The 24830-nt window shown below is 52.3% G+C and overlaps 2 protein-coding genes across 3 annotated transcripts; one reads left to right on the plus strand and one right to left on the minus strand.

Moving 5' to 3' along the window:
• Nucleotides 1–4280: 4280 nt before the first annotated feature.
• LOC105706817 (cytochrome c oxidase subunit 7A1, mitochondrial) lies at nucleotides 4281–5869 on the plus strand. Its single transcript, XM_012437431.2, has 4 exons — nucleotides 4281–4371; nucleotides 4991–5077; nucleotides 5201–5285; nucleotides 5727–5869. The coding sequence occupies exons 1-4, from the start codon at nucleotides 4357–4359 to the stop codon at nucleotides 5780–5782; spliced, it is 243 nt and encodes an 80-aa protein (XP_012292854.1). The 5' UTR covers nucleotides 4281–4356; the 3' UTR covers nucleotides 5783–5869.
• A 573-nt stretch (nucleotides 5870–6442) lies between these two features.
• Nucleotides 6443–16387, minus strand: CAPNS1 (calpain small subunit 1). 2 transcript variants are annotated; one of them, XM_064381443.1, is made up of 11 exons: nucleotides 16293–16387; nucleotides 15264–15487; nucleotides 14180–14213; nucleotides 13775–13864; nucleotides 13572–13629; nucleotides 13410–13474; nucleotides 11047–11115; nucleotides 10867–10945; nucleotides 10609–10725; nucleotides 7159–7217; nucleotides 6443–6984 (listed from the first exon to the last, which is right to left on the minus strand). In XM_064381443.1, the coding sequence occupies exons 2-11, from the start codon at nucleotides 15470–15472 to the stop codon at nucleotides 6958–6960; spliced, it is 807 nt and encodes a 268-aa protein (XP_064237513.1). In that variant the 5' UTR covers nucleotides 15473–15487; nucleotides 16293–16387; the 3' UTR covers nucleotides 6443–6957. The 2 variants fall into 2 exon arrangements, with proteins under 2 accessions (XP_064237513.1, XP_064237512.1); XM_064381442.1 differs by lacking the exons at nucleotides 6443–6984; nucleotides 16293–16387 and having other exon boundaries at nucleotides 7024–7217.
• Nucleotides 16388–24830: the final 8443 nt, after the last annotated feature.

The following is a 24830-nucleotide window of genomic DNA, read 5'->3' on the forward strand; positions in this document are numbered from 1 at the left end:
CCTGGGAGGCGGAGGTTGCAGTGAGCCAAGATCTCACCACTGCACTCCAGCCTGGGTGAGACTCTGTCTCAATCAATCAATCACACAGAATTTACATACCAACAGATCTCAATATAGGGATCTTATTTGGATCTTGATATAAACAAGTATTTTAAAATTTGTGACTTTTGTTTTTTTTCAAGACAAGGTCTCACTCCAGCCTGGGCAACAGAGTAAAACTGTGTCTCAAAAAAAAAAAAAAAAAAAAAAAAAAGAGTCCTTATATTTTAGAAACAGATATTCAATTTTTTGAATTGAATATCTGTTTCTAAAATATATACTCAGCTCACTGCAACCCCTGCCTCCCCGGTTCCAGCGATTCTCTTGCCTCAGCCTCCCGAATACCTAGGATTACAGGCATGCACCACCATGCCCGGCTAATATTTTTTTATTTTTAGTAGAGATGGGGTTTCATCACGTTGGCTAGGCTGGTTTTGAATTCCTCATCTCAAATGATCCACCTACCTCTGCTTCCCAAAGTGCTGGGATTACAGGGATTACACCTGGCAATTCTGTGTTCTTTAAACCACAAATGTTGGCGCTTTGTTATGCTAGCAGCTAAGTCCTTACGTAAACCAATACAGAGCAGCAGAGATGACATCCCCCAGCGGGCCCTTTATACTGAGTTTGAACTCATTTGTCCCACAAGTTGACAAAACCATTCCTAAACGAGGCCTGTGCCATAGCAGCAGCAGTTTTTGTTTTGTTTGGTTTGGTTTGTTTAGAGACAGGGTCTTGCTCTGCTGCCCAGGCTGGGATTACAGGCACGAGCCCCTGCGCCAGCTACTTCATTGCTTTTGGCATGGATATTGTTCCAGACTTCCTGGCACCTTGGAGCTTAATCCAGGAACCTTGTCCAGGCTGTAACCGAAGTCTTTGTGTTGAGATAAGAGAATTTTATTACTCCCTTGGGTCGGAGCAATTAGCTAGATAATAATTACAGCTCTATGCACAGAGACCAGAGAAGAGACGGGTGCAGTGAGACAGGAGGGAGATGATGGTTGGCAGGACTGGAGGAAGGTGCTGGAGGGAGGAGAAGTGGGTGGAATGAGACTCAGGATTCCCTCCCAGGAACTGGGACTAAAGTTCCAGGCAGTTGCCATGCCAAGCTCTATCCATGAGTGGCAAATGCAAATGCCTACAAGGACCAGGCAAGAAATAGGAATACATGAAATAGATGGAAGACAATAGGGGTTGGTGGGGACTTTGGTGAAGTAGAAATGCATGTCCTTATGTCAATTAGCTTTTGTTTTATTTAAAAACACCAAAGGCCAGGTGAGGTGGCTCACCCTGGAATCCCCAGCACTTTGGTAGGCTAAGATGGGCGGATCACTGGAGGCCAGGAGTTTGAGACCAGCTTGGCCAACATAGTGAAACGCCATCTCTATCAAAACTATAAAAAGTAGGGCCGGGCGCGGGGGCTCACGCCTGTAATCCCAGCACTTTGGGAGGCCGAGGCGGGTGGATCACAAGGTTGAGAGATTGAAACCATCCTGGTCAACATGGTGAAACCCCGTCTCTACTAAAAATACAAAAAATTAGCTGGGCATGGTGGCACGTGCCTGTAATCCCAGCTACTCAGGAGGTTGAGGCAGGAGAATTGCCTGAACCCAGGAGGCGGAGGTTGCGGTGAGCGGAGATCGCACCATTGCACTCCAGCCTGGGTAACGAGAGTGAAACTCTGTCTCAAAAAAAAAAAAAAAAAAAATACAAAAAGTAGCTGGGCATGGTGGCGCATGCCTGTAATCCCAGCTACTCAGGAGGCTGAGGCAGGAGAACTGCTTGAATCTGGGAGGCAGAGGTTGCAGTGAGCCAAGATTGCACCACTGCACTCCAGCCTGGGCAACAGAGCGAGACTCCGTCTCAACAACAGAAAAAGAAAACTTGCTAATGTAGATTCCACTTGTACCATCTCTAATCTGATAAGGATCTAAGGCCAGGCACAGTGGCTCATGCCTGTAATCTCAGCACCTTCAGAGGCTAAGGCAGGAGGATTGCCTGACTCCAGGAGTTAAGGTCCAGCCTGGCAGCCTGGGCAATAGAGTAGGACCTCATCTCTATAAAATTAGCTGGGCATGGTGGTCTACAACTGTAGTCCCAGCTATTCAGGAGGCTGAGGCTGGAGGATTGCTTGAGCCTAGGAGTATATGGAAGGGAGAAGATTGAAAGATTAATGACAAGGAAGCTTGGAAGAAGTATGAGGATGGGTCCCTCAGACTCTGCATAGACCATGAAGATATTTGTGTCCCATAGGAGTGCCCACCCAAGGGCAGCCACTAAAGTGAAAATTCTTTTTTTAAATTTATTTTGTCGACGGAATCTCGCTCTTTCCCAGGTTGGAGAGCAGTGGTGCAATCTCGGCTAACTGCAACCTCCACCTCCCAGGTTCAAGTCATTCTCCCACATCAACTTCTCAAGTAGCTGGGATTACAGGCACCTGCCACTACACCCGGCTAACAGGTGACTTACAGGACACAGTCCATGCTTTGAATGAGAGACCACTCTATGATGTTTCTCCAGAGTGAGAATTTATGGGACTGGGAATCAGGGGGAAAGTGAGTAGAAATGGGTTCTCTCTCTGTTATACACAATAACTTGGAGAATTGCTTCTCTCCTCAACAGCTTTAAGCTCTGCTGGTTTAGAGATTTTGGTCCTCATGGGGAGGACAACAATGGATCCATGAACTGGGAGATAAGACCTGCCTTGGCCTCCCAAAGTGCTGGGATTACAGGTGTGAGTCACCGTGCCTGGCCCTACTTGACTCTTAAATGGAAAAACCTAACATTAAATTTACAAGCATAGTTTGAAACTGCTAAGGGAATTTAATAGTTATAAAAGCCCTCTTTAAAAGAGATTGTGGCCAGACACGGTGACTCAGGCCTGTGATTCCAGCACTTTGGAAGGCTGAGGTAGACGGATCACCTGAAGTCTGAGTTTGAGACCAGCCTGGCCAACATGGTGTAACCCCATCTGTACTAAAAACTACAGAAATTATCCGGGCATGGTGGTGGATGTCTGTAATCCCAGCTACTTGGGAGGCTGAGTCACAAGAATCACCTAAACCCAGGAGGTAGAGGTTGCAGTGAGCCAAGATGGCACCACTACACAACCTGGGTGACAGAGCAAGACTCTATCTAAAAAAAATAAATGAAATAAATAAATAAGATTGTTAAAATCTTTTAGAAGCTGGGTGCAGTAGTTCACACCTCTAATTCTAGCATTTTGGGAGGCAGAGGTGGGAGCATTACTTGGAGGAGTTGGAGACAAGCCTGGACAACACAGCAAGACGCTGCCTCAAAAACAAACAGGCAGACAGACGCTGTCTATTGGCTGGGTGAGATGGGTCATGCCTGTAATCCCAGAACGTTGAGAGGTTGAGGCCGGCAGATTGCTTGTGCTCAGGAATTCAAGACAGCCTGGGCAACATGGTGAAATCCAGCCTCTACAAAAAATACAAAAATTAGTCGGGCATGGTGGTGCGCCCCTATACTCCCAGCCACTCAGGAGGCTGAGGCGGGAGAATCGCTGAACCCAGAAGATCAAGGCTGCAGTGAGCTATGACTGCACCACTTCACTCCAGCCTGTGCGACAGCGAAACCCTGTCTAAAAAAAAAGAAAAAGAAAACCTTTTAGACTAGGCCAGGATCTTCCCTAGTTGCTAAAACCATGAGGACAACTGTGCTGCACCCGCTGCCTGCCAGAATGAGAGAGCTATAAATAGATATGATGTGTTTCTCAGCGTAACAGATATAAGACCGTTTTACCCCCAAAGACTTCAGCTTGTGTTCCCTAAAAATAAGAACATTTAACGTCTCAACAAATCTCTGAGGAAGGTCCCGCGTTAGCCCTCACATTACAAATACGGAAACAGGCTCGGAGGTGCAATCTCTGGCTGTGTAGACAGAACAGGGGGTTTGAACTCGGGCTTAGTTAGGCCTTTCCTGGCTCTCCCATACCAGCGGGCAGGGAGAGACCCGGGAGAGAGTTGCACTTGCCCCCGGCGAAATCTCCAAAAATCTGCAAAAACGTATTCCTTGATACCACTTTCCGCTCTGCTGTGACCAGCCAAAATTCCGAGACCGAAACGGAAGTGTGCTGCGGCCCCGGGCGCGTGGCTGGGGACCGCCTCCTCCTTGGTGGACGAATCCCAGGAGCGGGGCTTTCCCCCAAAACGCCCCAGCCTCAGCCCCAGCCACACGTCCCCAGCTGACAGGGTGCGCACAGGGGGCGGGGCCTGGGGTTCCTGGACTGGGGAGGGCCGCGCGTGTCCTTGGGCGGAGAGGGGAGGTGACTACGGCCGAAGAGGACGACGCAGAATGCTGGCCCCGCGGGTGAGGCCCCCATGGGCTGGGCCGGAACCCCCCACCCAGAAGCCCTCGCCCTAGTACAGGACTCTCCAAGCACCCCTGCATCCCGGGCCTTGGAACGTGAGCCCCCCTTCAGGGCCTGGGACTCCCTGCTAAAGTCTTGAGTCCCCTCCCCCACAATCCACACTTCGGAGACAGCTGGGGACCCCCAGCCTGGCCCAAAGCCCTGGATTTGAACTTAACATACCGAGGTGTTAACACTGGAAATATAACACCCTGCCCTCACCCGGGGCTTCTCGGGCAGCCCGGACGCTCCCGGGGACCTCCATTCCGGTCCCCACTCTTCTGGGATCTGGTTTCCTCCCTTTAATCCAGGAAACCCTCCCCGCAAAAACATCTCAGGGCTTAGACCCCCCAGAACAAAGTCCCTCTGGGTCTTCTCCCTTCCAGGCCCCCTCTAGACAGCTGGGTCCACCTCCAGGCCAGACTCCAGGGCGAGTCCTCTCCTTATCCAGGCTGGCAGTTCGCGTCTCGCCTTTGGGACGCTTGCTACCGTCCCCACGTCCAGGCCTCAGAGAGCGGGATTCCCCTTCAGGACACCCCTCCAGGTGCCTCCAATACCCGGCCACCTCCCACCCCGCAGGTCTCCCAGGCGCTGATCCGCTCAATCAGCTCCACAGCCCGGAACCGCTTCAAGAATCGAGTGCCCGAGAAACAGAAGCTCTTCCAGGTGGGCAGGGCAGGGGAGGGGAGGACCCGGGACGCCCGCCGGGAGCGCGCCGAGCCGGGGCAGGCCGGGCGCGCTGTAAGGAGCAGCCGGCACCCCTTTCTCATCAGACACCCCCACATCCAGGAGGAAAATGGCATCCCGTTGTACCTGAAGGGCGGCGTCGTTGACAACATCCTGTACCGAGTGACCATGGGGCTGTGTCTGGGCGGTAAGTGCAGGGCACGGCCCGGCCCGAGCTGCGGGAGAGGCGGGGCTGGACCCCGGGGAGGAGGTGGCTGACTTCCGGGCAGGACCAACCAGCATCTGGGCTGGGGGTTGGCGTTTAGGAAGGGGGTGGAGTACTCAGCTGGAGTCGGGCCTGTAGGGAGGGGGCTACCTAGGACTTGGGCTTGCGTCCCAGGAGGGGAGCTGGGCTAGTGGCGGCGAGACTGAGGCCTAGGGAGGAGTTGAGGAGGAAGCTCCCAGCCTGGTCTAGATCAGCGCTAGGGGGCTTTGCACTAGGGAGTCCAATTTGGGAAGGGAGCTGGACCCCAAACTAGAACTGGGGTCCAGGCTGGGAACTGGGGAGGCTGAAGAAGGCCGTCAAAGCCCGGGATGTTCAGGGAGGGGGATGAGGTCTCATTCTATCTCCCCTACTTCCCCTTTCCAGGCACTGCCTACGGCTTGTACTGCCTTGGCTGGGCCTCCTTCCCCCGCAATAAATGAGACCAAGAAGCCCGGGGATCTGAGGAACTTCAAGAAGCCTAGGGGTCTGAGGAACTCGACAAGTGTCAATAAACGCTGGCCTCTGTATATGTGTGTGTGTGCACCTGTCCCCGCCAAACCCATCCTTCCGCCAACCAGGGATCTCTGCCCTGTGGACAGCCCACTACCCCCAGCCCTTGGTGCCTCACGCTCGACCAGGGCTACTCCTAGGATGTTGCCACCTCTTGGCCCTCTGCTGAGTACCCCAAACATCACCCATAGGCTGCCCCTCAGGACCCAGGGACATGGGGTGGTGTCCTCAAGTGGGAAGGAAGACACTGAGCATGGCTGATGACACAACAGAGGCAGAGGCCAAGTGTGGATGGAGAAGCTGCAAGAGGGGCAAACATAGCCTTGGGTAGCACTGAGACCTCCCTCCAGCCCGGACTCTGGAAGCAGAAGCAGAGATCACCCGCGCTTCTGAGTCCTGTCTCAGCCTCCACAGGATCTGAGAGGGATCAGCAAGAACAAGGCTACACCTCAGGATAAGAAAAAAATGCAGACAAGAAAAAGACCAGGAGATCCATGGATCCAGCCCTGGGGACAAATCCACCACTTCCCCTGCTCCCCAGGACCCAGAGCCTCAGCCACCCCTCCTCTCCCAGATCAGGAGGCAGATCGCATAGAGAGCAGCAACTGGGGTGCATTTATTTCCTCCTGGGCCTGGCAGGCTGGGAGCAGAATATAGACAAAGGCACTGGGGCACGTGGGCCTGGCATGGCCTGGAGCTTGGCTGCCTGGGTGGCAACTGTGAAGGGTGTGCCAGGGCGTGCAGGGACTGGAGTCATCCTCCCAGAACTGGGAGAGGGCCCTTGGGGCACGGAAGCATCACAAGTGCTAGGCTTGGCACGGGGACACGGGAGAGGCTACAGAGCAGGTAAACATGGGGCGTGGTGGGAGTGGGGAGGCCCTTGGGCAGGGCTTGTTAGAATATCCTAGAGCCAGGGGGAACTCAGGCAGGGCATGTTGGGCCCCAGATGTTAAGAAGTTGGGTAACAAGTGTTGGGAGAACAAAAGCTTGTGGGTCAGCGGGCCCCACGAAGATGTGACTGCAGACCGGCTCGGCCCTGGGAAAGACCGAGGCTCCAGGTGACTCCTATAGCGAGGCGGTGAGGGGGTGGGTCTGGGGGTCCCATTCAGGAATACATAGTCAGCTGCAGCCACTGGGGAGAGGAGGGCAGAGAATGAGGACAGGGAACACCAGAGCACCAGCCCGTCTGTCCTCACCCAGGGGCTGCTGGCAAAATAGGAGGAAGGAGACTGAGCTCAGGACTGGTATGAAGCGCTGAGGGATGGGGTCCCCCCAGGCACCCACACCCCAAGATGGGGGTTCTTACCTCCTGGATGTTCACCTGGATTTGTCCAGTGCCATCTTTGTCAAGAGATTTGAAGGCACCTGGAGGGGATGGGGAGGTTTGAGGGTAGGGAAGAAAGGAGACTGGTTTTTAGCATAATAACATTACATGGGGTGACACTAACAGCAGTTGGCACTTCCCTGAGTATTTACTGTGTGCCCAGCACTGCGTAAAGTGCTTTGCAGGTATTAACTCATTTAATCCAACTCTGTGATATAAGTGTCATTTTAAAATGAGGCACAGGTTGGGCGTGGTGGCTCACACCTCTAATCCCAACACTCTGGAAGGCCAAGATGGGAGGATCACTTGAGCCCAGGAGTTCGAGACCAACCTAGGCAACAGAGACCTCATCTCTGTTTTTTAAAAAACTAAAAAGTAGTTGGGCACAGTGGCTCACGCCTGTAATCCTAGTACTTTGGGAGGCCGAGGCCGGAGGATCATGAGGTCAGGCGTTTAAGACCAGCCTGGCCAATATGGTGAAACCCCATCTCTACTAAAAATACAAAAATTATCTGGGCATAGTGGTGCGTGCCTGTAGTCCCAGTTACTCAGAGGGTGAGGCAGGAGAATCGCTTGAACCTGGGAGTAGAGGTTGCAGTGAGCTGAGATCGCGCCACTGCACTCCAGTCTGGGCAACAAAGCAAGATTCCATCTCAAAAACAAATATAAAAAGGAAAAGGAGAGAAAAAAGAATGAGGGGGCCGTGCCCCAGGTCACACAGCAAGAACGTGAAGAAATCAGGATTGGAATCCAAGCTGTTACCCTCCTCAATAATGGCCTCTGTGTACTGACATCACCTCTGCCCTGCCCCGGCCTCCTACTGACATCTCTGCTACCAGGAGGCTCTGCACACTCTACTTCCTGTCCCTAGTGTCTTGCAGGTCCCACTCCTGCCCTGAAACTTGACTCATGTTCCCCACCTACAGCGAATCTAGACAAGATGCCTCTGCCGGGCACAGTTGCTCACGCCTGTAATCCAAGCACTTTGGAGGCCAAGGCAGGCGGATCACCTGAGGTCGGGAGTTCAAGACAAGATGCCTACACCACTATCTCCGCTCAGTTACTGCCCTCCGGTGTCCACACCCACAGAGTCCTGCACTCTCTGGCTTTTTTTTTTTTTTTTTTTGAGACAGAGTCCGACTCTGTCGCCCAGGCTGGAGTGCAGTGGCATGATCTCGGCTCACTGCAACCTCCACCTCCCAGGTTCAAGTGTTTCTTCTGCCTCAGCCTCCCAAGTAGCTGGAATTACAGGCATGCGCCACAACATCCGGCTAATTTTTTGTTTTTTTTATAAGACAGAGTCTTAAACTCTGTCACCAGGCTGGAGTGCAGTGGCATGATCTTGGCTCACTGCAACCTCTGCCTCCCAGGTTCAAGCGGTTCTCCTGCCTCAGTCTCCCAAGTAGCTGTGATTACAGGCATGCCCGGCTAATTTCTGTGTTGTTAGTAGATATGTGGTTTTCCCATGTTGGCCAGGCTGGTCTTAAACTCCTGACCTCAGGTGATCCACCTGCCTCAGCCTCCCAAAGTGCTGGGATTACAAGCGTGAGTCACCAGGCCCAGCCTAGAGGTCAAGGGCTCTTTCTAAAGCCAAACCTGACCCTGCCCCTCCTTCTGCCTAGAATCTGCCATGGCTCCCCAATGTCCCTGGTAGAGTCTGATCACCCCCAAACTTGGCACCCACAATCCTGTATGGCCTAATCATGTCCACTGCTCCTACCTCCTCCCACTCAGCTCAGAGCTCAGACAGATCCAAGTTCAAATTCTGGCTTTGCAACTTCCTAGCTGGGTAATTATGAACATGAAATTTTGCCTCCTTGAACCCTAAGTTCCTCCTCCATAAAATAAGGATAGTAATGGCTGAGCGCGGTGGTTCACACCTGTAATCCCAGCGCTTTGGGAGGCCGAGGTGAGCGAATCACAAGGTCAATAGATCAAGACCATCCTGGCCAACATGGTGAAACTCCGTCTCTACTAAAAATACAAAAATTAGCTGGGCGTGGTAGTGCATGCCTGTAGTCCCAGCTACTCAGGAGGCTGAGGCAAGAGAATCACTTGAGCCTGGGAGGCAGAGGTTACAGTTAGCCAAGATCACGCCACTGCACTCCAGCCTGGCAACATGGAGCGAGACTGTCTCAAAAAATAAATAAGGATAGTAATTCCTACTTTTCAGTGATGTCTTCAGTGTTCAGTACACTCATAAGGCCACATGCAGCCTATAATACCAAGGCTTTGAGAGGCTGAGGTGGGAGGATTGCTGAAGCCCAGGAGTTCAAGACCAGCCTGGGCAACACAGCAAGACCCTATATCTACAAAACATTTAAAAAATTAGCCAGGCATGGTGGTGTGTGCCTGTAGTCCCAGGTATTTGGTAAGCTGAGGCAGGAGGACTGCTGGAGCCTAGGAGATTGAGGCTGTGTGAGCCATGATCGTGCCACTACACTCCAGCCTTGAAGACAGAGACCTTGTCTCTTAAAAACAAACAAAAAACTCATAAAAGCCCTCATGATCTAGTCCCTACTGCCCCTCCCAACTGTCTGCTTCTCCACTGCACCCCAGCTTAAGCACTCTTTAAAATAAATCCTGGCCAGGTGCAGCAGCTCATGCCTGTAATCCCAGCACTTTGGGAGGCCAAGGCGGGTGGATCACCTGAGGTCAGGAGTTCGACATCAGCCTGGCCAACATGGTGAAACCCGTCTCTACTAAAAATATAAAAATTATGGGCATGGTGGTGCCTGTAATCCAGCTACTCAGGAGGCTGAGGCAGGAGAATCACTTGAACCCAGGCGCGGAGGCTGCAGTGAGCCAAGATTGTGCCACTGCACTCCAGCCTGGGCAACAAGAGCAAGACTCTGTCTTAAAAAAAAAAAAAAAAAAAGAGAAAAGAAAAGAAAAGAAAAAAGAAAGAAATCTAGCAAAAAGCACCAGAAGCCGCAGCTTCTTTCCCTCCTAGGTGTTTGCACAGTCTGTGCCCTCAGCCTGCAGCTGCATTCCCTACCTTCTCACTAAGTCTCTCCTCATCCCTCAGGACCCAATGCTCCCTCTCCAGGAGCCCTCCCTGACCCCTTGGGCTGCATCAGGTGCCTCCTGGGTTGGATTTGCCCTCTAGGCTTCCCCAAGCACAATCTGAGCATGCTCTGCCCACTCTTCCCCCAACCAAAGCCCTAGACCTTCAGCCTGTGCTGCCCCCATCACAACCCATCACTCTGCCCTGAGCTTCCCCTCTCCCAGCCATCACCAGTCTGAACTATCAGCGCCTGGGGACTTATCTCTTCACCACTAGACTGTGTGCTCCATGAGGGCAGAAACTGGGGCTGATTCAGTCACTGCCACGCCCCCAGCATCGTCTACCTCAGTCAGGCTTGGAGAAGACGTTGGCCCACAGAAATCACAGGAATCCCCACCCAGGAAGACAGCTGGGGCGTCACTCACGGAACATGGCATCCAGCCTGACCAAGCAGCTGATGAAGTTGTCAAAATCCATGTTCCCACTTTCATCTGAGTAGCGTCTGATGATCATGTTGTAGAGATGCTCGTTCAGGTGGAACCCTGAGATGGATTTCGTCCTTCAGGTGTGGGGGTCACATGGCCCAACCCACTCCCATGCCCAGGAGTCAGGCCCAGACCAGCTGAGTGGAGGTTTTCTCACCCATCCCACTCCCAGCCCCACCACGTCTCTGCCGGCCATACCTGCTGCCTCAAAGGCCCCTGGGAGTTCATTGCTGCAGATGGTTCCTGACCGGTCAGTGTCAAACTGTTTGTATATGGCCTGAGGGGACAGAGAGATCGGGTCCAAGTGAGCATGGTGGGGCATGGTGTCTCCGTGGCTAGGGGGTCTGGGTACCAGGGATTTCAGAGGCTGCTACACACCTGCCACCTTTTGATGTTGTTCCACAGGTACTTGAATTCCTCAAAGCCCAGCTTGCCTGTGGTGTCGCTCTGGTGGGATGGTGTTAAGAAGAGTGACATCGGCCGGGCGCGGTGGCTCAAGCCTGTAATCCCAGCACTTTGGGAGGCCGAGGCGGGTGGATCACGAGGTCAAGAGATCAAGACCATCCTGGTCAACACGATGAAACCCCGTCTCTACTAAAAATACAAAAATTAGCTGGGCACAGTGGCGTGTGCCTGTAATCCCAGCTACTCAGGAGGCTGAGGCAGGAGAATTGCCTGAACCCAGGAGGCGGAGGTTGCGGTGAGCCGAGATCGCGCCATTGCACTCCAACCTGGGTGACAAAAGCGAAACTCCGTCTCAAAAAAAAAAAAAAAAAAAAAAAAAAAGAAGAGTGACAGCTACACCCAGATGCACGCGCCGCATGCAGTGTGGACACGATGGTGACACAGCAAGCAGGGAGCCAGGGCTGACACTCCAACTCCCGCTCAGCCCTCGTCACATCACTTGGCATGTGGTTTTATTTTTCATTTTATCCATACATATCTTCACTTATATTTCTAAATAAGGATTCTCTTTAAACATAACCATCAGGAATTATATTCAACTACTCTAAAGTACAAATTCGTTGCCTGAAAAGAGCTGTTAATTGCTCATTCAGAAAATTCTTGCTAGGCCAGGCACAGTGGCTCACACTTGTAATCCAGCACTTTGGGAAGCCGAGGTGGGTGGATCACTCTGAAGTCAGGAGTTCAAGACCAGGCTGACCAACATGGAGAAACTCCATCTCTACTATAAATACAAAATTAGCCAGGTGTGGTGGCACGTGCCTGTAATCCCAGCTACTTGGGAGGCTAAGGCAGGAGAATTGCTTGAAACTAGAAGATGGAGGTTGCAGTGAGAGGAGATCGCACCACTGAACTCTAGCCTGGCGACAGAGTGAGACTCCATCTCAAAAAGAAAAACAAAGAACTAATGTGTACAGACCATGTACTATGCACTATGCGCTGTGCTAAACCTTTTGCATGTAGTTCCAATTCAGTATCACCATTATCATTCACCCATTTTACAGATAGGGAAATTGAGGCACAGAGAGGTTCAGTAACCTGGTTAAGGGGTAGAGTTGAGGTTGCTTCACTCAAATGTAATATGTCTGTGCATATTTCACATGACACATATATATGTGTGTGTCTGTATTGCCCTGTGTGTTAAATGTGCACAAGGCCAGGCGTGGTGTCTCAAGCCTATAATCCCAACACTCTGGGGAGGCTGAGGTGGGAGGATTTCTTGAGGTCAGGAGTTCGAGACTTGCCAGGTCAATATAGTAAAAGCTTGTCTCTATATTTTTTTAACAAAAATAAAAATGTACATGTATCCAAGATCAGCTAACGGCTGGCCCACATACAAATGTACGTGTGTTCCTGTGCACACTGATTCACACACCCTCATGTATGTGAGTGTGCTCTTGGGGGTGTGTGTGTGTATATGTGCATGTGGCTGAAACTGGGTTCTCAAGCCCAAAAGACCTGAGTCCAAATTCCTATCCTGCCACCTGCTCTTTATTTATAACTTTTTTTTTTTTTGAGACAGAGTCTTGCTCTGTCGCCCAGGCTGGAGTGCAGTGACGCAATCTTGGCTCGCTGCAACCTCTACCTCCTGGGTTCAAGTGATCCTCCTGCCTCAGCCTCCTGGGTAGCTGGAACTACAGATGCCCACCACCATACCTGGCTAATTTATTTATTTATTTTTCCTGAGATGGAGTCTTGCTCTGTCACCTAGGCTGAAGTTCAGTGGCGTGATCTTGGCTCACGGCAACCTCTGCTTCCCAGGTTCAAGGGATTCTTCTCCTGCCTCAGCCTCCTGAGTAGCTCGGACTGCAAGTGCCTGCCACCACACCTGACTAATTTTTGTATGTTAGTAGAGATGGGGTTTCACCATGTTGGCCAGGCTGGTGTTGAACTCCTGACCTCAGGTAATCTGTCTGCCTTGGCCTCCCAAAGTGTTGGGATTACAGGTGTGAACCACCACGCCCGACCTTTATTTGGAACTTGAGACAAATGACTGTTTCTCTCTGAGCTTCAGTTTTCTCATCTGTAAAATGGAGTATAATAATTGTGCCTGTCCAACAAGGTGGTTGTGAAGGTTTGGTCACTTTATATAATTAAAGTGCCAGCTGTGACAGTGGCATTGTTATGATTTACTGCCACACGTCTGTAGGTGAGTTTGTTCTGATGTATGCATTTACACATCTGCAGATATGAAGGCTACACTTTGGCTTCCCCAACATACTCTTAAAAAACTCCCTGTGCACCCAGAGCCTCCCCGACACTACCGCCAAGGATACATCCATCACGGCCACCATGCTGCGACATGTGTCAATGCCAAAACCATCAGTCTTCAGATCAGGGTCTGTGGGCGACAGGTTAAAAGTCAGAGGCCAGAGGTCAAAGCCACTCCAGCCCCTCTGCCTCTAAACCTGCCTTATGCCTTGACCCTGGTCACTTACGTCGTGTCACGACCTTGTTGAGAATGTTCATGAGTTCTGTGGCACTGACCTCCATGTCCTGCAGGCGGAAGTTAGGGGGAGGTCAGGGGTGACTGATAGGGGTCTGAAAATGTCATGGAGAATGGAAACATTGGGATTGTTAGGCAGCCACAAGGGAAGGGATGGAAGGGTTAGGACGGGGCCAGGGACCCCAGGTTACTTACATCTCCAGCCAGCTGGGCAAAGAGTCTCCGGAACTGCCGGACCTCCTCACTCTCGTTGGCCTCAATGTTGGAGTAATGTGTGCGTGGGGGCTGCAGAGGGAGGAGAGCTCAGAGCTGGTGGGGGGAGGGGACCCGCCCAGGACAGCTCCTCACATCGAGGCACCCTGGGTGGGGAAGTCATAGTGGGCTGGGCGGCTTGATGAGAAAAAGAATGAGGGGTGGCAGCGAATGGGGAGTGCGTATGTCAGGGATGGCTAAAACCCATGGCGAAGCTGCGGACATGGCCCGGGGGGAACTGGCAGAGGAATGTCACAAGAAGGGGTGGAAGGTGGGGCTTCCCTACAGGAACAGGGATGGGAAGAGGCCTTGGAAGGAGAAGTGGGGCTGGCTGCAGAGGGGGCTTACCGGGGGCTCCGGGTTATACTGCGCAGCCGCCTCGCTGCGAAGAGATAAGGGGGAGGGGTTGGCACCTGGGGGCGGGGCCTCCAACTGGCAGGGCAGCAGAACCATTAGCCCTAAGGCCACCTTCCTTACTTGGTTGCTGTGCCCTTCACCTGTCCTAATCCACACTGCCCTGGTCCTGCCCCCCTTCTCCTTTCGTCAGGCCAACCCTACCCTGGAGGAAACCTAGAGACCCGTCCCCTGGGAGGCTCCACTCCTGCCAGGCATACCTACCCAATGGCAGATTCCAGTCACCTTGGCCACCCTCAACCTAAAAATCTCACACAGAGTCAACAGACCCTGCCCCTTGGAGAGCTCACTTTATAGAGGCTCTGTCCCAGCTTCCCAAGGCCTCATCCTCCTTAGGTGCCATCCTCCTTAGGGGACCCTACTCCATGGCCCCCTTCCTAAATGTCTATCTTCCCAACATCCTACCCCATCCATAGGTCCCCGCTCCTTCAAGGGATCACTGTTAAGTGGCCATGGCTAATTAGGCCAACCTGCTTACCCCTATCAGGACATTTTTCTACATTTATCCAGCCAGTTTCCTGCAGGCCTAGCCCATTCTGGGCCATTTCTCCTATCCCATTAGGCCTTGGTTTCTCCTGATCTCACATTCTCATTAACCCACCTAAAACCTCTGACCGCACTCATAAGTCAAGCCGTGTCTGTAAAATGTCACTCAGACGCATTGGCTCCGCCCCTTTAACGTTCGTTTCCAGGGTAGCCAATGCAGGCCGGGCCCAGATCCATAAGCCCCGCCCCCAAAACTCCAGACCAGCGCCCTGAGGACTACATTGTCCTGGACCCACACAATCAGACCCCTCCCATATCATGTCCTGCCCCCAAGGACTGATATCAGCTTCATTGGGGTCCACCCCCTTATAGCAGAACTCCCAAACCAGGCCACCCCGTCCTAATTCAGGTACCCAGGTCGGCCTCAGGTTAATTCTATTCTAGTGTAGTTAGATTACGCTCCTCCCCAGGCCCCGCCCCTTGAGGCTCCTCCCGCTCCTAGGCCCCGCCCCTCCAATAGTCCCCACCTCACCTGATGGCGCTGATAACTCCGCCTAGGATGCGCATGGCCGTTCCACCGCCACCGCTGCCTCCACCGCCTCCGCCGCCGCCGCCGCCGCCGCCGCCCCCGGCCCCACTGATCAGGCCGCCAAGCACATTACCCAGGCCCCCACCCAGGCCCCCGCCTCCCCCGCCGCCGCCGCCGCCGCCGCCCTTCAAGAACGAGTTAACCAGGAACATGGCTGCGACTCACTGCTGGGGGGGAAAAAGGGACCGGTGGTTGCGTCGCCCTGAGCCCACACCCTTCCCTCAAACACGCATTTCCGGCAGCTGGACCTGGAGGAGGAATCTGAGGCCCCTGATGGGGGTCTGAGCCTGCGAGGGCGGGTTGTCCTCGGATGGGTGGGGCAGGAACGGGGAATCAGGTTTGCAACCTCCTGGAGTCTAAAAGGCACCCGTGGGGCTTGAGGGAGCCTGGGCTGAGTGCACGAGTTAAGGGGAGGGTGAGGCTCTGGTGGGGGTTCTCTTGGTGGGGACTCCAAGTTGGTGTAAGGCGTGCCCGACGGAACTGAATGGAGAGGTCCTTGGCGGGTCATGGGCGCGGAGCAAACATCCACGGCCTAAAGGGCCCCAGGGCGGGGTTCAGGAAATCCCAAATGCGGGCTTGAGAATTTAGATGTTCCCAGCGGCAGGATTCCAGTGTCACCTTTGGGTCTGTGGGCTCGGGTCTAAGATCGCGGCTGTGATCCCTGGGGTCCCAGATAATGGGGTCCCCCGCTGGAACTGGGGGCACAGATCTACGATCGCGGTCCAGAACGCACCAAGGAATAATTCACGGGGTATCTCGGAAATCTATGGGCCTGCATTTTGGATCATGAGACAGAGGGTAGGGAAGGGTCCCCGGGACGGCATAAAAGGGAGTCGAACAGGTCTGGGGGGTTTGAATCTGAGACCATGGATCTGGGGACCCCTGAGGCCGAGACTTCACGGTCTCGCCGGGTCTGGGGACCGCCAGGGCCGGAACTGCAGGGTGGGGAGGGGGTACGGGCCGGGCGCTTACCACCGCACAGGTCCGAAGGTCCCGTGGGGTCCGTTCCGCTGCCGCTCCCGGGCCTCCCGCTGCGTCCGGCTCCGAAGGGCGGGGCCGGTGACTCAGGCCACAACTCTCCGGTCCGACTCTGCACCGCGGCCCCGTAATTGCCCGCGCGGTCCTAGAGCCGAAGTGGAAACTGCGCATGCGCACCCCAGCCCAGGCTAGCGGGACGTGAATCTGGACTCCGCCCTGCGCGTTTCCAGCGCTGGAGGTCCTAAGCTCGCCCTGACTCGGTAAGCTGGGATCTGACCCACATCCCTCAGGTCTGGGTTGAGGCGCCCGCGGACAAGAACTCGGAGGAGACCCGCCCCCTCCCAGTGTCGTAATGTGAATTTTCGCCCCAGGGCCTGCGTATACCCCTACAGAGTTGCGGTTTTCAGTCCACTCACTAAGGAACTCCACACGGCCCTCTCCAGGTCTTGTCGCGACAAACAGCTCCTGGAGGCCTGGAGTATTCTTTGGCGAGGACTTAGGCTGGACTGCCTTTCCCGGTGCCTGCAGCGGCGCGGATGGCAGTCAAACCGCAGGCAGGGCCTGCGCCTCCTTCCAAGCTCCCCTTACCACGCCCCCGCCCCAGTCAGAGGCCAGCAGGATCGTTGTTTGCTGGACCAGCCCAAAGGGTATCCTCTGTATGCCAGTCTCAAAAGTCCTCAGACACAGGAAGATTCCTTTGGTCACGGCCTGGTTTCTTTATTTACTTAAAAAATATGGCCGGCCAGGCGCGGTGGCTCACGCTTGTAATCCCAGCACTTTGGGAGGCCGATGGGGGTGGATCACGAGGTCAAGAGATCGAGACCATCCTGGCCAACATGGTGAAACCCGGTCTCTACTTAAAAAATACAAAAATCAGCTGGGCGTGGTGATGCACGCCTGTAGTCCCAGCTACTCAGGAGACTCAGGCAGGATAATCGCTTGAACCCAAAAGGAAGAGGTTGCAGTGAGCCAAGATCGCACCACTGCACTCCAGCTTGGCGACAGAGCGAGACTCCGTTTCAACTAAAAATACAAAAAGTATCTGGGCGTGGTGGTACATGCCTGTAATCCCAGCTACTCGGGAGGCTGAGGCAAGAGAATCGCTTGAACTGGGGAGGCCCAGGTTGCAGTGAGCCAAGATCACGCCATGTGTACTCCAGCCTGGGAGACAGAGTGAGATTCATGGCGAATCATGAATCATGGCAAATCATGACCAATATGGCGAAACCCCATTGGTCAGGCTGATCTCAAACTTTTGACCTTAGGCGATCCACTTGCCTTGGCCTCCCAAAGTGCTCGGATTACAGGCGTGAGCTACAGCACTCGGCCGTGTTTAGTACTTTTTCAGGACTCCTGCGGGGAGCTAAATCTGGCCCCCAGGCAGGCTGGCTGACTCTTAGCCCTACCCTGGAGGCTGGCTAGGCTTGAGTTGAATCCTGGCTGTGCCTGTAATAACTGTATACCCCAAAAGAGTGACTTGATGTTCTTGAGCAGCGATTTTCTCATCTGTAAAATGGGAACATGGGTTGCTCCATACCACTAGGCCCCTATCAAAATTAAATGATATCTGCAGGAATACTGATTTACAAAAGAAATTAAGCAACAACTGGGCATGGTGGCTCACGCCTGTAATCTCCGCACTTTGGGAGGCTGAGACAGGAGGATCTCTTGAGCCCAGGAGTTCGAGACCAGCCTGGCTTGTCTCTACAAATAATAATAATAATACAGAAATTAGCTGAGCATGGTGGCATGCACCTAGTCCCAGCTACTCTGGAGACTGAAGTGGGAGGATCGACAGAGCCCAGGAGATGGAGGTTGCAGTGAGCCAAGATCATGCCACTGCATTACAATCTGGGTGACAGAGCGAGACTCTGTCTCAAAAAAATAAATAACCGATGCAGTGGCTCACCCCTGTAAACCCAGCACTTTGGGAGGCCGAGGCGGGCAGATCACCTGAGGCCACGGGTTCGAGACCAGCCTGACCAACATGGAGAAACCCTGTCTATACTAAAAAATACAAAATTAGCTGGGTGTAGTGGTGGGCACCTCTAATCCCAGCTACTTGGGAGGCTGAGACAGGAGAATCGGTTGAACCCGGGAGGCAAAGGTTGCGGTGAGCTGAGATCGCACCATTGCACTCCAGCCTGGGCAACAAGAGTGAAACTCCATCTAAATAAATAAATAGGTGGTAAATGCTTTGTAAATGACAGCTACTAGCTCTGTGTCTTTGCCCATGCTGTTCCCTCAGCTGCAGGCCACCTATATTCCTCAGCTGGTGGACTCCTTTGTCATCCTTAAATAATACAAAAGCACGTAACTGTCAAGCAAGTGCAAGTGCTTTATGTCCATCAGCTCCCCCGTTCTCCTAACAGCCCTGTGACATCCATGCTATTTATTATGCCCATTTTACAGATAAGTAAACCTTTGAGGTTAAACCCAGGCAGCCACGCTCCCTAGCCTGTATCCTTAACCGCTATCCTATGTGTTAATAACATAATATATATATTGGCTGGGCGCAGTGGCTAACACCTGTAATCCCAACACTTTGGGAGGCCAAGGTGGGTGGATCACCTGAGGTCAGGAGTTTGAGACCAGCCTGGCCAACATGGTGAAACCCCATCTCTACTAATAATACAAAAATTAGCTGGGCATGGTAGTGCATGCCTGTAATCCTAGCTACTCAGGAGGCTAAGGCAGGAGAATCGCTTGAACTCAGAGGCAGAGGTTGCAGTGAGCGGAGATCATGCCATTGCACTCCAGCCTGGGTGACAGAGCAACACTCTGTCTCAAAAAATAATAACAATAATATAATGCATATGATAGTAGCTCACATAACAAGATCACAACAGACAAAACTAGTTGCAGCTAATGTTTCCTGAGGCCTTGCTGGGGCCAGGCCAAGGTAACTGCTACACAATCCTTATCTGCGAGGCAGGAGAGCAAATGGATATTCTGAAAGGCAGGGTCACAGAGAGTGGCAGAACCAGATCTGGACCTGGCTTGGCTGATGACAAATCTTTTGGTGATGACTAATCCAGATTCCCTTCTCACCACACCCCTCCCTGCCAAACTGACTGCTCTGCTCTCTCCCGGGCTCACTTGCTGCCAGGCCCCATGCCCTTGGCCGGAAAGTCTCCTACTGCCCTTTTTTTATTTCTGGCCTGGTTGTGTAGCTACTCAAGCTGCAAGTGTCAGCTCAGGAGTCATCTCTTCCAGGAAGCCCTCCCTGTCTCCACCCAACCTGAGACTAGGTGAGGCTTCTTCCAGTGATTTGCTTTCAAAATGACTTGTACTTTCTCATGGCAAAATTAACCATATTGTCATCTAGTTCCGGCTCCTAACCTCTTATTCCTGGCCAGCCCTAGGTGTCAGGACTCTATCCTCCTCTCTGTACCACTCATGCCATGAGGCACCTCCCCTACATGCACAGCTTAAATCCCATCTCTGTGCTATCGACACCCAGCTTTTTGTTTTGTTCTTAGAGGCAGGGGCTCTGTCACCCAGGCTGGAATGCAGTGACACAATTGTAGCTCACTGCAGCCTGTAACTCCTGGCCTCAAGGAATCCTCCTTCTGCTTCAACCTCCTGAATAGCTACTGCTATAGGCACAAGCTACCATGCCCGGCTAACACCCAAATTTCCTTTATCTTTTTTCTTTTTAAGTTATTTGTAGACATGAGGTCTTGCTGTGTTGCACAGGCTGGTCTTGAACTCCTGAGTTCAAGTGATCCTCCCACCATGGCCTCCAAAAAGGCTAGGATTATAGGTGTAAGCCACTGCACCTGGTCCTAACCCCCAAATTTCTATCTCCAGCCCAGACACCTCCCACAAACCCCAGGCTCCTACATCCTGCAACGTATTCAAAGGATGGAAGATCTTAGAAGCATTTTAAGCTTTATACATCCTAAACTGAGCTTCTTGCCTTCCTCCAGAACCTGCTCCCTCGCCACCTTCCCCACCTAGATCAGTGGCACCTCTGTCCTTCCAGTGACTAAGGCCAGACACCCAGGGTGGTCCTTCACCTCTCTCCTTCACAACCACTCCAACCTGTGAGCAGATATTGGCTCCACCTACAGAACCTAAACTCTTCCCCTCCACTGTCCCCACCTTGGCCCAGCCTCCATCCTCTCCCACCTGGTCACCCCAGCAGCCTCTTCCTGGTCTCCCTACTCCCTTCTGTCTGCTCCCAGCTATCTGCTCCCCTCGTGGAGCCAGAGGGAGCCTGGGACCACCTGAGTGAGGTGAGGGCCCTGCTGGCTCATGCCTGTAACCCCAGCACTTCAAGAGGCTGAGGCAGGAGGATCCCTTGAGCCCAGGAATTTTAGACCAGTCTGGGCAATGTGGCATGACCCCATCTCTACAAAAAATACCAAAAACTAGCCAGGTGTGGTGGCATGTGCCTGTAGTCCCAGCTACTCAGGAGGCTAAGTTGGGAGGATTGCTTGAGCCCAGGAGGTGGAGGTTGCAGTGAGCCTTGATTGCACCACTGCACTCCAGCCTGGGCGACAGAGCGAGACACTGTCTCAAAAAAAAAAAAAAAAAAGAGTTCTTAGCTGGGCACAGTGTCTCACACTTTTAATCCCAGCACTTTGGGAGGCTGAGGCCGCTGGATCACCTGAGGTGAGGAGTTTGAGACCAGCCTGGCCAACATGGTGAAACCCTGTCTCTACTAAAAATACCAAAATTAGCTGGGCATAGTGGCAGGCACCTGTAATCTGAGCTACTGGGGAGGCTGAGGAAGGAGAATCGCTTGAACCTGGGAGGCGGACATTGCAGTGAGCCAAAATTGTACCTTTGCACTCCAGCCTGGGCAACAAGAGTGAATGAAACTCTGTTTCAAAAAAAAAAAAGGTTCTCATGACAGCCACCAAGTCCCTAGTGATCTGTCCTGTCATCTCTCTACCCTCATCTCTTCCCCTTGGGGAAAGGGAGAAGCCCTCCTGGCAGGGTCACCTGCATGTTACCAGCTGAACACAGACAAAACTCGGCATGGAGGCCCTGCAAACACAGCAACATCCAAACAGCCTCTCTCAGGGAAGACATGAAGACAGGAGGCCGCCAATCCATTACCAAGGCCCTTTCTAGCCCCAGGTCTGGGGAACAGATCTTTCAAGTCCACACATCTAGTGATCTCTGGAAGGTCCTCTTCAGTCTCTGCTCTCTTATCATTTATCACCTGCTCACATACTGTGTACTTTATTTTTTATTTTATTATTATTATTATTTTTGAGACGAAGTTTCATTTTTGTTGCCCAGGCTTCAATGCAATGGCACAGTCTTGGCTCACTGCAACCTCCACCTCCTGGGTTCAAGCAATTTTCTTGCCTCAGCCTCCCAAGTAGCTGAGATTACAGGTGCCCGCCACCATGCCCTGCTAATTTTTTTTTGTGGTATTTTTAGAAGAGACAAGGTTTCACCATGTTGGCCACGCGGGTCTTGAACTCCTAACCTCAGGTGATCCGCCCACTTCAGCCTCCCAAAGTGCTGGGCTCACCCCTGTGTCCTTTACCTATTTATCCAGTTTCTGTCTCCTCCACTAGCATGTGAGCTTGCCACAGAACGGGATTTTTATCTGTCTCGTTCACTGCTATATACTCAGTCATAGGTATGTATCCAGTTCCTAGAACAGTGGTTGGCACATGATAGGTGTCTAGTAAACATTTGTTGAATAAATGAATGAAATGTTTTTTGTGTATTTTCTCATTGGATTTTCAGCACCAGCAGTGAGACAGTAGGGAAAGCATTACTAATGCCCTCTGCCATCTCCCAGGCTCTGCTGAACTCAGGCATAGTTATGTGACTTACTTTGACCAATAAAACGTTAAGCAGAAGTGTTGGATGTAGAACACTTTAAATGCTCCTTGTAGAAGCATTTAGAAACCAGTGCAACCATTGCACTCCAGCCCAATGGACAGAGCAAGACCTTGTGTTTGTGGCAGGGGTGGGGCGGGGGAAGGCGGCGCAGAATGCTCCATGCTCTGTGTTCTCACCTGGGCTGCACTGGGAGCTAGACAAACCCGGAGGTGCCCTCAATAGTCACCCAGACCCACAGCTGACTTTGTATGAGCAAGAAAATTCCAGCACTTTGGGAGGCCAAGGTGGGCGGATCACGAGGTCGGGAGATTGAGACCATCCTGGCTAACATGGTGAAACCCCATCTCTACTAAAAATACAAAAATATTAGTTGGGCATGGTGGTGCATACCTGTAATCCCAGCTACTTGGGAGGCTGAGGCATGAGAATCACTTGAACCCAGGAGGCAGAGGTTGCAGTGAGCTGAGATCGCGCCACTGCACTCCAGCCTGGCAACAGAGCAAGGTAAATCTGTACCAGCTGGGCGCAGTGGTTCACACTTGTAATCCCAGCACTTTGGAAGGCTGAGGCTGAAGGTTCACCTGAAGTGAGGAGTTGGTGACCAGCCTGGCCAACATAATACCAAAAAAATTATCTAAACCTCAGCATCTTTTTTTTTTTTTTTTAAGACGGAGTCTCGCACTGTTTCCCGGGCTGGAGTGCAATGGCGATCTCGGCTAACTGCAACCTCTGCCTCACAGGTTTAAGCAATTCCTCCTGCCTCAGCCTCCCAAGTAGCTGGGATTACAGGTGCCTGCCACCATGCCAGGCTAATTTTTTAATTTTTAGTAGAGACAAGGTTTCGCTGTGTTGGCCAGGCTGATCTCAAACTCCTGACCTCATGATCTGCCCGCCTAGGCCTCCCAAAGTGCTGGGATTATAGGCGTGAGCCACTGCAGGGGGCCATTAGCATCTTAAAACAGCCATTTTCTTTTTCCTGCATTTTTGTAGACTAGGAATTTAGTGGGGTTTTTTTATTGCTTGTTTTTTTCTTGAGATGGAGTCTTGCTCTGTTGACCAGGCTGGAGTGCAGTGGCTCGATCTCAGCTCACTGCAACCTCCATCTCCCAGGTTCAAGCAATTCTCCTGCCTCAGCCTCCTGAGTAGCTGGGATTACAGGTGCACACCACCATGTCCAGCTAATTTTTGTATTTTTAGTAGAGACAGGGTTTCACCATGTTGGTCAGGCTGGTCTCGAACTCCTGACCTCGTGATCTGCCTGCCTCAGCTTCCCAAAGTGCTGGGATTACAGGCGTGACCCACAGAGCTCGGCCCAAATTTTGTTTGTTTGTTGTTTTGTTTTGTTTTAGAGAGTCTCACTCTGTCACCCAGGATGGAGAGCAAGTGGCGCTATCTCAGCTCACTGCAACCTCTGCCTCCCAGGTTCAAGCGATTCTCCTGCCTCAGCCTCCCGAGTAGCTGGGATTACAGGCATGAGCCACCACACCTAGCTAATTTTGTATTTTTAGTAGAGACGGGGTTTCACTATGTTGGCCAGGCTGGTCTCGAACTCCTGACCTCAAGTGATCCCGTCTCAGCCTCCCAAAGTGCTGGGATTACAGGCAGGAGCCACCAGGCCTGGCTGAAAAACTTTTTTAAATACATGCAATGCTTTTTTTTTTAATAAATAAACATTTAGGCCGGGCGCAGTGGCTCACACCTGTAATCCCAGCACTTTGGGAGGCCGAGGCGGGTGGATCACGAGGTCAAGAGATCGAGACCATCCTGGTCAACATGGTGAAACCCCGTCTCTACTAAAACTACAAAAAATTAGCTGGGCATGGTGGTGCGTGCCTGTAATCCCAGCTACTCAGGAGGCTGAGGCAGGAGAATTGCCTGAACCCAGGAGGCGGAGGTTGCGGTGAGCCAAGATCACGCCATTGCACTCCAGCCTGGGTAACAAGAGCGAAACACCGTCTCAAAAAAAAAAAAAAAGAATACAAAATCAGCTGGGCGTCGTGGCAAGCACCTGTAACCTCAGCTACTCGAGAGGCTGAGGCAGGAGAATCGCCTGAACCAGAGGTTACTGTGGGCCAAGATCACGCCACTGCACTCCAGCCTGGGCAACAGAGAAAGACTTAGTCTCAAAAAAAAAAAAAAAAAGAACTGCTCGTCTAAACGTCAGCTGATACTGCAGGACCAGTACACTGAGGTGGAAAATTGCCTTTTGAGTTCAGTAACAAGGAAGGGCTTTTGCAATTAGGAAAGAAAAATCGTTTTTGTGGAGCAGAGAGAGGGAGAAGGAGGAGGTAACAGAACACCAGACCTCTTTTCTGAACTTTGACTATGGTTTTATAATGGATGGATCAGGCTGGCAACATAATTGACAAAAATTATCTGCTTGGCTAAACTTTATTCATGCTTCCAAACCTTCTCCCTGGCCCACGTGTTTATTGTTTGTTTATTTATTTATTTGAGACGGAGTTTCGCTCTTGTTGCCCAGGCTGGAGTGCAGTGGTGCAATCTCGGCTGACTGCAACCTCTGCCTCCTGGGTTCAAGCAATTCTCATGCCTCAGCCTCCCAAATAGGTGGGACCACAGGCATGCACCACCACGCCCAGCTAATTTTTGTATTTCTAGTAGAGACAGGGTTTCACCATGTTGGCCAGGCTGGTCTTGAATTCCTGACCGCAGGTGATCCACCTGCCTTGGCCTCCCAAAGTGCTGGGATTACAGGCA

The sequence above is a fragment of the Aotus nancymaae genome, unplaced genomic scaffold (assembly GCF_030222135.1).
Source record: "Aotus nancymaae isolate 86718 unplaced genomic scaffold, 86718_ANA_hifiasm-v0.15.2.pri h1tg000028l, whole genome shotgun sequence".
NCBI lineage: Eukaryota > Metazoa > Chordata > Mammalia > Primates > Aotidae > Aotus > Aotus nancymaae.